This window comes from Lygodium microphyllum, chromosome 3 (assembly GCF_053477565.2).
Source record: "Lygodium microphyllum isolate KBCC chromosome 3, Lygodium_microphyllum_v1.1.10, whole genome shotgun sequence".
NCBI lineage: Eukaryota > Viridiplantae > Streptophyta > Polypodiopsida > Schizaeales > Lygodiaceae > Lygodium > Lygodium microphyllum.
The window spans coordinates 1,632,501-1,644,741 of NC_141137.1; the positions used below are offsets into that span (position 1 = coordinate 1,632,501).

The 12,241-nt window shown below is 38.0% G+C and overlaps 1 protein-coding gene and 1 pseudogene across 1 annotated transcript; both read right to left on the reverse strand.

Annotated features, from left to right (window-relative positions):
* Positions 1-4,932: 4,932 nt before the first annotated feature.
* On the reverse strand, positions 4,933-6,161 carry LOC148038000 (agglutinin-like). Its single transcript, XM_087675354.1, has 2 exons — positions 5,915-6,161; positions 4,933-5,343 (listed from the first exon to the last, which is right to left on the reverse strand). Exons 1-2 carry the CDS (start codon positions 6,089-6,091, stop codon positions 5,089-5,091), a joined length of 432 nt encoding a protein of 143 aa, XP_087531480.1. The 5' UTR covers positions 6,092-6,161; the 3' UTR covers positions 4,933-5,088.
* A 3,436-nt stretch (positions 6,162-9,597) lies between these two features.
* On the reverse strand, positions 9,598-11,538 carry LOC148038001 (serine/threonine protein phosphatase 2A 55 kDa regulatory subunit B beta isoform pseudogene; annotated as a pseudogene).
* Positions 11,539-12,241: the final 703 nt, after the last annotated feature.

A 12,241-nucleotide genomic window follows, 5' to 3' on the forward strand; every position in this document is an offset into this window, starting at 1 on the left:
CAATTTAGTCTCCATAGAAGTAAAAACTTCTTGCAAAAAGTCACTGATAAACTTAAAGTCTTGATCATGGATGATGACTTGAGGTAACCCATGAAATTTGAATCCCGCTCTATAAATTGGCTTGCTATTTGAGATGTTGAAAATTGAGGCTATTGAATTCCTTTAAAAGATTAAGGTAATCCAATATAAGAGCTAAAGTAATCAATTCCTTCAATTGATTAAAGGTATAGGTAGCTATGGTATTCCAAAAGAAAGCTCATTTTTTAAAGCATGTTGGTCAAAGATTGCAATAATCATATAGTGCCTATAAATCTATGGTAAAAATAGGATAAACCTAAAAATCCGCAAAGGGAATTGATATTGATAGGTGTTGGACAATATTTTCCACATTGCACTTTCTTTAGGTTAGTGTTTATGGAGCTTTTCCAATCCAAACAGCACAACAAGAAATTGATAAAGCCCCAGGCTATTAGTTCAAAAAGCAACCTTTATCTCATCAACCTCTCTCACCCTAACCTTTATCTTAGTCATTTAGTGTCCTTAAGCTCATCCAAAAACTTATCAACCCTTGGAATAGGATACACGTTCTTGATGGTAGCCTTATTGAAATCCTTGTATTCTATACACATGGGGAAAGTACCAACCTTCTTCTTAATCGATAATACTAAAGAGGCATATGATGATGAAGTAGATCCAATGAAAACCATCTCCAAAAATTCCTTGATTTATTTGGCTACTTCTCCCATTTCACATTGTGAAAGACTATAAGAAGATTTGTTGATAGTCTTTAATTTGAGCTTCAAATCAATAGGACGATCCATTGCTCTCTTTGGAGGAACAATTCCAAACACTTGGAACAAATCTTTGTACTCCTCTAATATAGCTTTAAGAGATACATCCCTTGTTGGGACCACTTTCTAAACTCTTTTTTTAGTTGCTTTATTGTGATAAGCTGGAAACTTGGTTTGCTTTGAGCCCTCTCTAGGTGTACAAGCTATCCATGACTCAAAATCTCCATGCACAGCTAAGATAAATCGACGGTTATCTTACATAACTAGTTTAGCTAATCAAATCCTAAGACAACATCAATAAGATCCATATCTAGAGCTATCAAGTTACCATAATTTCATCATTTTTACTCTAAACACCATATTAGAGAATTTGGGAATCTCCCAAGTCCCACTTTCAAATAAGGTATAAAGATTTGGCCATGTGGTTAAATATTAAACCATGCTTCAAAGTGGGACTTGGAAAGAAAACCTATATAGTAATTAGGATGGAATCCACTTTCAAATAAGGGGACAAGATTTGACCATGTGGCCAAATATTAACTATATTGGGAATTCCCAAATTCCCTAATATAGTGTTTCTACATAAGTGAACCTTTGAGCACATTTAGATGTTGATCTCCTCATCCCCATTGGCCACTTGAACCTTAACTGATTGCTACAAATCAACGAGAAGACACTTCAATAAATAAATGGATGATCGTTGAATGAAAGTGCATGTGCCACCACTATCCACTAGAATGAAAACATTCTTCCCACTGATTCTTTCTTCGATTAAGTGTCCTCGGGCTCCTAGAATCTCTCGTTGCATTCATTGAGATAGAATAAATTGAAGTGGCAACATGTGAAGGCTCATTTCCTCCCAAAGTAAACAGTACATGCCCACTTGGGTCCAAAGAGAGCTAGTTGAGGGATCGTAAAATTATTCTCGACCATTGTTTTCATCATAATCTAAATTTTCTAGCAAGAATCATGACACTTAGATCCTTATCCTCATCTACTAAATCTTCAATAAGAAACATACTATTAACCTTGGTTTCTCTTTAGACACATTTAAAGGTATGGTCATTAGTAGTATATTTTTCCCCATACTTAAACATAATTGTTTTGCTTTTCTTTTCTTAAATAGGCCCATAGGAATAAACTTTTGGTTTCCTTGAGAAGTAAGATCTCTTTACTTACTTTTCTCTTATCTATTTTCTATTTTCTATTTTATGATTGATTGCTAGTGTAAAATTGGTTTATGGCTTAGAGATATTAAAGAGTGGATAAATCAGTACTCGTGAGCTCCCACTAACATGTTGTTGCTACCCTAAGTGCTTCCAACTTGAACCTACTTTAAAATGGTTCTTGGCTATCCAAAAGTAGGCTAAAGTAGTGTAGTCTCTTTTATGTACTTACTTGTATACCTCTCCCCAATATCTATAGCCTTAAAGAGAGTTGTAGGGTTTTAAGCCATAATACCCAATGATAAATAAGGATCCAAGACATACATGTACTTACAAAGTTTTGCATAATCACTTATACTCTCAGCATATAAAGTGAGATTAAGGAATGAGGTATGGTATTCATGCATAGTGAAACCCCTTTTTTCCAACCTATATTGGGAAAGTCCCTTTTCTCCAATGGAGAGATAAATACCCATGCCATGAGAATCTTAAATTCTTTCCCTGAATCCACAAGCTGTTGACTTTTCCTTTTGATATACTACCATCGTGTATGAGAAAATCCCTCCAAATATATGGTGACAAGGTGTATTTTGTGGTCATCACTCCTTGGAAAAATGCAAAACTAAGAATCTAGCTTGAAAACCCACTCCTCAAGATCAGAAGGAGATGAAATGTACCCATAGTACTTTGAAAAAGTTACTTTATATCTTAACTTTGATCATAATGATTGCCCATTTGGCCCTTAATGTTTAAATAAGTCCTTTAAAAAGATAGTTGAGAGCTTTGCTACAATCTACCCATAGGTAGAGACATTTTGGTATATGAGAACCCAAATCATGCACTTAAAAATTCAACCCATTTTGGTTTCCTATATAGTCTTCAATGTTGTCCTTGCTACCATCTCTTCCAACCTCTTCTACATGCCACCATTTCCAAAATTTGACTCTATTGGAAGACCAATTTCTGTTGCATGTATTTTGCCATCTTTCCAAAAGACTAACCTTTTTACTTTCGCTTCACAGTAGGCTGTACATTCTCGCTTTCCATACTATAAACTGTCTCACCAAATGCATCTCCTCTTGTATTCTTCTTTGTATGGTCTTTGGGTTTTTGCTCGACCCTTCTCTTCTACCTTAACATCCAACTTTTTAACCTTTGCATAATAAATGTTAGCATGTCATCCATATCTTGCTATGTTTTAGAGAGATATATGACACATTTACAACCATGGAATGTACATATTATGTACGCTACAATAGATTCTCTTGCAACAATCAATTATGAGGGATAATAGACGGTAGCATGAGATCCATATCTCTCTATGTATGTTTTAGAGAGATATATCGTGCATTTACAAGCATAGAGAGATGATTATGGTAATGATGGCACAAGAGAGCTAGAGGATGGTCATGGTCGATTACACACAAATCATGCCAATGCCATCACACATGAAGACAACTATGCCACCACAATTGGTAAATCCAATAATTGCAATGAGTAATATCACAATGCCAGTGGAATCCTAGATAATTATAGTATTATTGTGACTCCTATATGTACCATGCATGACTCTTATATATCGGTTGTCAATTATATAAACTTACATTGTGATTATGTTAAATGATTAAGTATTAAAGAAAGGAATGTGAGGTTCATTTGTGATTTCATGTGTGAATCTATTTTATATTTTAATGCGCATTTGTGTTGATGTACTATTACGAGTGACTAGATTTTTTATTGACAAGATAGTGTCTTTTGAAAGGAGGAACAATGGAGGAGTAGCCGTAGAAAGGATCAATCCAAGTGTTGAATGAAACAATTTGTAGAAATATTCCCCTCATTTGGTAGAACTATGGAGAGTGGGTTAGAACAATGATCAAGTTAAAAAGTGCATGTATAAGTCTATTTATGGTAGTTCAAAAATTGCCCTCGTATAGTCATCTCAACTGAGATTAATAATTATTTCTTTCTCTTCTCTCTATTGATGAAGGGTGCTTTAGGTATCCTGAGGCAAGTTGTTCAAAAGCATGACAATCTTCACAACTATCTCAATGTCCTTATCTATGCTAGATAACTATGTGTGATTACAATTTCAAGATTGTTTAAATCCTTAGTCATCCTAGGTTGAGGTTGCATAGTAAACTCAAAGAACTTATTAAGAAAATTAACATGTAAGTGTTTGGAGGCGGCCCCCAAAAGCCTCTGGAGTCTTTCACATGCTTCAATAGTTGAGGGACACCTAGTTACATTATGAATTAAGGAGTCTCCCAAGTGTTCTCCTACAATTCCGAGTGCCTTACAATTCTTAGTATCCCATTGGTTAGAAAGTTCTCATTCTTTTAGGCTTTTGTGAATTAATATTTCATATGCCCTTTTCCATCTATTCTAACCATACCTTGGATTACTAAGTGTGCAAGAACTTGTAAGTGCCTTCAAATTCCTCAAGAGCCAAGTATTAGACTTCTTGCACAAGATAAGAAATATCATTCTTGCTAATCAAATTAATGTATGACTAGCTAGCACATGATTTTCTTTCGATGTAAGTCATATGCTAGCTGAACAAGGTGCATCACAAGCAACAAGCATGGTATAGTCGTATTGGACCACCATACAGAAATCCTTGTTGTTGCCAATATACATCAAGGATGCTTCTAGCGATTTCAATAAGTTCTTCTATTCATGCTCCTAAAAAATTATCAATAACTCACACCATTTGGAGACAATGTGAGAGAGAAATAAGAAAAAGGGCAACTATATTTTTGTGGGCAATAAAATTCAACATCATGGAGTGTGCCTAAAATGTGATCCTAGTGATGGTGGTGGTATGAACTCATACATGGAATGATGTTGACTTGCCACAACTAGTGCAAGGCAAGTCGGTGCCATGTAGGATGAAGGAGTACACCTACTAGCATACTTATTGTTGTATCAATACCTTGCAATTGAATCATTAGCAGTAGAGGTGGCCACTCCACATTGTTGTATAACTTCATCGCTATTAGTTGTGGGGGATGGAGAGTTGTCTTGTGTAAACACCCATGCTGTCGAGGGCCGCTCCCGACCTACCAAAGATGCCCACAATATTAGCAGTAGAGGCGACCACTCCACATTGTTGTATAACTTCATCGCTATTAGTTGTGGGGGATGGAGAGTTGTCTTGTGTAAACACCCATGCTGTCGAGGGCCGCTCCTGACCTACCAAAGATGCCCACAATATTTGTGTCTCGACTACCAGAGGTAAATGAGACTCCGTCCTGGTCCCCAAAGGGACCGTAGGTGCCAAGATTAGTCTCGAACTTCATGGAGGTGAGGGCGGTGTATGGGCCTGTGCTTCCATAGAATCCTCTCACTTGGTGGACCTGCTTTTGTGGATATTGCAAGGTGATCTGCTTTCCAAACAGCATTAAAAAAGTAGTTATAGCTATTAGACCTTTTAACATAAAGTAGTTATAGCTATTAGACCTTTTAACATTAATATCTGTACGCAGGGCGACCAATATATATAGTTATTGTACGAACCAGCAAACACTTATATCCACATGATGATGATGATAAGGATTCTAAATAAGCGACTCGTATCATGTCCTGTATGTACTACTACTGCTAATTGTAAAGACGTCAAATCAGTACGCACGACTGCGTTCTTGCCCTGGGGCAGGCCGTGAAGTGGCCCCATTCCGTGTAGACACCCCGACCATTGGTGACCCAATACTGCACTTGGATGCCACGGAGGTAATTCTCCGCATGCCATAGCTGAATCTTCCCTATCCCCAGCACGTCGATTACCCGCAGACCCGCGAACATCCTCGCGATGTCGTCGTACTCATAGCCTCCCTCTCCGCCCCACGGCCCCCTGTGGCCAATCCACCACGGCACGGTCTGCACGTCCTGGGCCTGCTGCTTATTGTATGAAGTTCACGTCACGTTACACGTACATTTGTTAGCATATATACATACCTCACTAATCTGATGACTCTCCGCGACAGCCGCAGAAGCGCCAGCAGCAGCGAGCTCAGCTTGATCCCTACTGTGTGCATGCACATTAAGGACGTGATTAATCACTAGTAGTAGTGAGAGCGTTACTATGATCATTGTCAAGGGCGACGTCAATGATGATCTGGTCCCCGGCCCCATGATATATTACCACGACTGCTGCTGGATAGGCGCTGCAAGTGATAAAGCTAGCTAATGTACCTACGTCTGCTAAATATGTCTCGCGTTCTTATGCTGCTGTGGTCGGCCCGTATATACACGTCGTGTGCGCCAAGCAGAGGTACTGTAGTCTGCCACGTTTCTGTTTAAGACAGTTGGTGTAGTGCGCACTAGCTCTACTAAAGCCATATGTTTATATGTTGGCAATTTCGCCATTTTGTGCGCATAATTGCGGTGTTTAAAAATGTTAGGTCCCTCTCCATAGATCTGTGGTGCGCTGACCTGTGTACTAATTATATATTACGAGCCATACTAAACTTCTAATTATTGGCTATCACAGTACTCTGCCCACACACCAAATTGGAATTCAAGCTGCAACTGCATGCATGCCGAGTTGCCAATTGCTGCACTTTGGTCACCTAGCACACATGCACGGGCTCCTACATGCACGGGCTCCTACATGCGTGGAACGAACCCGACTTCTACTTGCTTCCACTTCCCAACCTGTTTAATTAATCTTCAAAACTTTGTTTCTTGCCCAACTACCGCTATTCTTGCCAATAATAAACTTATTTTGAATCCCTTCAACATTGTCTTGGTAGGTTCTCTAGAAGGAGCGTCGATACTAGGGTCTTCTCATAGCCTCTCTTAAGGCAAAGTGTAATATTTTCTTACATTGCTATTTTCTTAGCAATACAAGTCAATAGTATTGCTTATCTTGAGCTAATGGGGCAGAAGACCCAATAGCAGTGCTTCTCGAAAAAAGCATGGCTTCTTTACAAGTGTTTTGGATGGCAAATATAAGATTATACGAAAATCAATGCAATGTTGCAAACCCACTTTCCACCTAGTGCATCCTTAGGATGGGATCCTTCTGGCCTCCCTCCACCCGATCTTCCCCCATGCACCTAATTGTATTTACTTAATCAAGAAATATGTACTACCATGCTAGTTTGACAGAAACAATTAGCTTCCCTAGGTGTCAAGTTGCACAAGGTTCATTGTATGATCTTTGGTAGATAACACATAAAAAATCAATCATTAAAAAGTGTTTTCCTTTAATTAGCAAAGCTCAACAACTTGTTCACTCAAGAAGGCAATGTAGCACTAAGTCCTTCCTCATGTACTTAAATGATGCACACCTTCGAGACAACTTATCTAAGAAAATAGGGATAAGCTAAGGGGCTATTATTGTTGTGTTGTCCTTGGCATTTTTATGTTTTTGTGTGTGTAAGAAACTTGAGCCAATTTTCATTCAATGGGATGTATCACATAGATTCCTTGTTGGGATTGCATGTGATAGTGAGATTTTGTGGTAACGTCTTCTTCCACTTTCAATCCAAAATCTACAAGTTGGGTTAACAAGCCTTTGGTATTATTAAGACAAGATGCAAGATGTTAGTCAAGTTTCATTTCTCGTCTAAAATGCTCCATGAGCAATTAAATATTGGAACTTTTGATTGGGCTCCAAACAAGTTGTTGACCATTGTATCCTTTGTGTAGGACAACAATGATCTACATGATGGATATATGTATCATGCAACTCCATTTTGATTATCAATTCAGCTTTTTCATCTCTAACTTTCCACGCAACTACTTGATGTGCTTCTCATGGCTTTTGCTCTTTTCCATTGGCAATATTTCAAAGTTCTTTCTTCACAAGGATTAGCTTAATCCTTGTTCTCCATGTGTAGAATGTGCATAATGTGAACTTGGTACTTCATCCTTCACCCTTGGAAGACATAAATGCTAATTTGGGATAGCCAAGAACAATGTTAGAGGCAACTTGATTTTATGGAGCTCTATTTAGCAACATAGGTGACATTAATATTGAGCATCCATAAAAGTATTTGCACATCTCAATGGTCGTTTGGAGAGCTAAAGCTAATGTAAAGGCTTCCTTGCTACATGATAGCATTACTTAATCACATCATGATTAATTTGAGAGTTTGCTTTAGTTCATATGAAAAACACTTCAATTGCACAGACTAACCCTTCCTTCTTGAGTAGGAAGGAGAAGTAGTAGCAATGAATAACCAACATCATAGATAACATAGATGGGACCATATAATGGTGGTAAGATGGCATTATTTCCACCAATATGAATACTAGATCTAGAATGCTAAGAGTGTTCGAAAAGATCTGGCATGAAATTTATGCATGATCCTTACCACAATTGGGTAGCATTATTGTGATTTCTAGTAACAAAATAATGGTTTGACGAACACCTACAAATAGAAATAGTAAGAGTTATAGCTTTCAACAAATGAGATGTAGCTCATTCATAGTAGTGTTACTTGAAGAGCTACTAGAACAATAGAAGGAGCCCATTTTGAGTCGCAAGGAGTATGATCTTTAGTGAGATGGAACCAATTAAAACCAACGTGAACAACTTGTGAGTATGACATGAGAAGATTATTTCAACACACAATGGTATTCCATTCAAAACTCCTCCATTAGAGACCCTTGCTTTATTGATGGGAATAAACATAGAATAAAAATAGTCATTTCTAGTTTATCTCTTTGCATTCCCTTAGTGCACATCATGGGTTCTATTCTTCAACAAGCTCATGATCACCATGGATTTTCAAAAAGGTCTTCCTTTGTGGAGGCCCCAAAGGGAATTTCCCGTATCCATCAACCATTCCTAACCCTTAATAAGAAAATGATGTCGTCCTGCTACGCGGACATAGTGTGAAAAACCCTAGAGTGCATTATCATATGTCTTTCTTATTAATCTAGAGAGTCAATGTCATATTAGTCATTAGTGTCAATGTCCATAATATGAATGGTTCAGAAATACGGGATGGAAGGACACTTTGCAAGATGGAAGCCCTCCTTCCCAAGAATCGCTTGTCGCAAGAGTGCTAAGAAAGAAAATTTTCAAAGATCTCTTATTAAGATTCAAGAAGCCTCTTCAAAGATTTGAGAAGCCTCTTCAAGAAGCTTCTACAAGAGTAGGATACCACAATACCTCTTACATCTTCCTTATATAGGTTTTTCACATACCCATACGTTGAGTTTTCTTTTTTCTTTTCATAAAGCCTAAGGCTTTTTAATGCATTCACTTTCTTTTAAGGAAAAAAGCCATAATGTTAAGGAAAAACTCTAAAAAGTCTTATGAATCGCCTTTAAGGCTAAAATTTTCAAATAGCTTAAAGCTATTCACCAAGCTTTTTTTAAGACATTGCTTTCAAAAAGTAATGATGCCACCATCATCATCCTTTTAATCCATTCTCATGTACTTGAAGCTTTCACAGAAAACATCTCAATCTACAGCATAATCTTCTTCTTCATCCTGCCATTCTCCATACTTCTCATGTTCTTCATTGTCATCCTTCTTACTGCAATAATTCTCCTCTTCCTCTTCTTTATCTACTTCATCCCGGCATTTCGTATAAGGAGTTGCCTTCCTCCTCAGCATCATGCCACCTATACTATAGTTTTTTTTGCCTATGCCTTCATTTGTGCTCTTGATGAAGTCGCCATCATTGCTCCAAATGTCGCATGAGTATTGGATTTGTTGTTGGGTGCCAAGTGAGGTGTTGTAGCTTTGTTGAAAATGTGTATGATCCATTAGAATCGGGTCCAGAGTTCTCATTTCCACGACGAGGATAGCTAGTTAGAACTCTCCTATAGCTAGAAGGTGTGCTCTGTGCAAACCTCCTGCTTGGAGTCCTAGTAGCCTTCAGAGTTATGGCATTCTCACTCCTAGCCTTAATACCAAACACTCAAGATATATTACTATAAGAACCTATAGCTTCTCTAAAGCCATCTCCACTCAAGCAACACTCAAACTTATCAAATATTGAATCATTTCCATCAAGATCAAGCAACTATGGAAGTAGGTGTTCATGCACTCTAAAGGTTACATCAAGTGTAGATTCCATGTTTACGTCCCATAGCTTGAGAGTCATATCATCCTTGCTTAGGATGTACCGACCACCTTTTGAAAACTTAAGATAAAAAATAGAAGCAATGATCTCTGTAAAGATAGTTCTTGCTCCTTGTTCTTCAAACAGTTTTGTGTGTCTATCACACAAAGCAAATTGCCGCATGTCTACAAGACGAACAGTGTCTTTTAATTGCTGTAACTAGTGTGCTACAATGAGATGGATGAAATTTAGCTGAGGTGATCACCTTAGTCAAACTCCTCCATCTTGGCAGGCTTTATATCCACTATGTTGAAATTCTAGTCTCACTGATCTCTAAATTCCACAAATTTATCCGCAAATCATCAGAGCTGAAATATAAGTTTCCCCATCACTGTTGTTGGAAATGGAGTTTTATGTGATAGTCATGAACATGGGCATAGATTCTCCTACACCTAGCTACATGTGTCACCTCATTACTGATAACTACCATGGGCAGATGAAGAGATGAAATCCCCTTTGCTGGAAAGACATAATCACTATATAAAAATCAATGGGCCACTGAGATGAGCTCCCATTCAATGCATGTGATGCAAATTTGATAAGAGGGCTTTCCCCTACTATAGATCCATAATCCATAGGATCTGAAGGCTCCACATTCATTTCTGTCACTTTTTTAAGCTTCTTCTCTTAGATCTTCCACAACTTGATGGTTTTGTCATTTTTTGAGAGGGGAAAAAAAAAACACCATTACTCGTTTTGCACCAGGTTATCTTGTTGATCTTCTTTTGCTTTCATAATAGCTTGGGAGATTATAGCAGCATTGTCTAATATACTTTCATCAGCACCATCATGATTAGCAATATAGTTGATACACAACAAAACGTCCTTCCATGCAAGGTTTGGAATTAGTGGGGCTTTGTTCGTGAACCTCATCATCAGAGATAATTGTAGGAGTTAATGAAGGGATTATGAAGGTCCAGTCTAGCAACGTTGATGCCTCCTTAGTCCTCCTTGAGCACGGTTCCAATCCATGAAGCTCTCTTTGTTCCATTCGACCCAAGCTCAGCTGCAAGATCTTCAACACTAGTAGAAGCACTCATATGAGCTACCACACACACACACACACACACATAGACGCGGTTTATTTGCGCCTGAGTACTACTCAGCGAATACAAAAAAAAAAAGAATGGAACCAAGCAATCAAATTTTCAAACCCATATTCCAAATTGAAAAGCAAATGAAAAAACACACACAACGGAAAAAAAAATTCCCAATGATGACTAATGAGTTCAATTTTTTGGCGAAAAACTCCACCCTCAGGTTTGTAGTGGTGGACGTGAAGCATCACACCAACGCAATAGCCTAGCCAAAGTTTTTTGAGTCAACAATGATTGATGGCTTGGGAAAGTCATCTAGGTTCAAGCCCTTATCTTATGAAATTACCAAGCTCTTTACATAAATAACAAGCCAAACATCGCTGCTTCCATACTTCCTTGCTCTCATTTGCCAGGAAACTCTGCCTTGAGGTTCGCAGTGGTGGACGTGCAATGCCATGACAACGCAAAAGCCTAGGCAACGTTTTTTGAGTCAACAATGACTACTAGCTTAGGAAATTCATCTAGGTTCAAACCCTTATCCAATGAAATCACCAATTTCGTTACATAAATAACAAGTCAAACATCACTACTTCCATACTTCCTTGCTCTCATTTCCTTGCATGTAGTCATTCTCATAAGCCTTCTTAGTAGCTCTTTATCCTTTTGAACAGGCCCCTCGCAAGCATTCTACTTGTGTGTGTTCTTGTTCGGGTGCTTTCTTTTTCCTTTGCGATGCATTTCTTAGTGTTGTAATTCCTACCTTTAATAATTATATTCTCTATATGTATTCTCACTAGTGTAGTGCAATTTGAAGTGTACCTCCAATAATAAGAATGGTAATTGTGAGTTGGATGTGATTTTATCTCCTACAAGTGAACAAATATGATTTATGAATGACTTGAAATAGTATTCCAATCTTGGTTGGGCATAGTTATGGACCCCATCACCTTGAGGAAAACTTGGCTTAGTCATTCTAGAGCATTGATCCAAAGGCACACACCTTTGGTTTAATTTGTACGCTTAGATCACTTAAAGACTACGCAGACGGAATGCCTATAAAAATGTCACTCTAGAATGCATTGTGATAAAGAAGCAAAAGTGATGTTTTTATTTGCAATTAATTTCCCTTGCCCTTTCATTGATTTTGAGATTTGCTATGC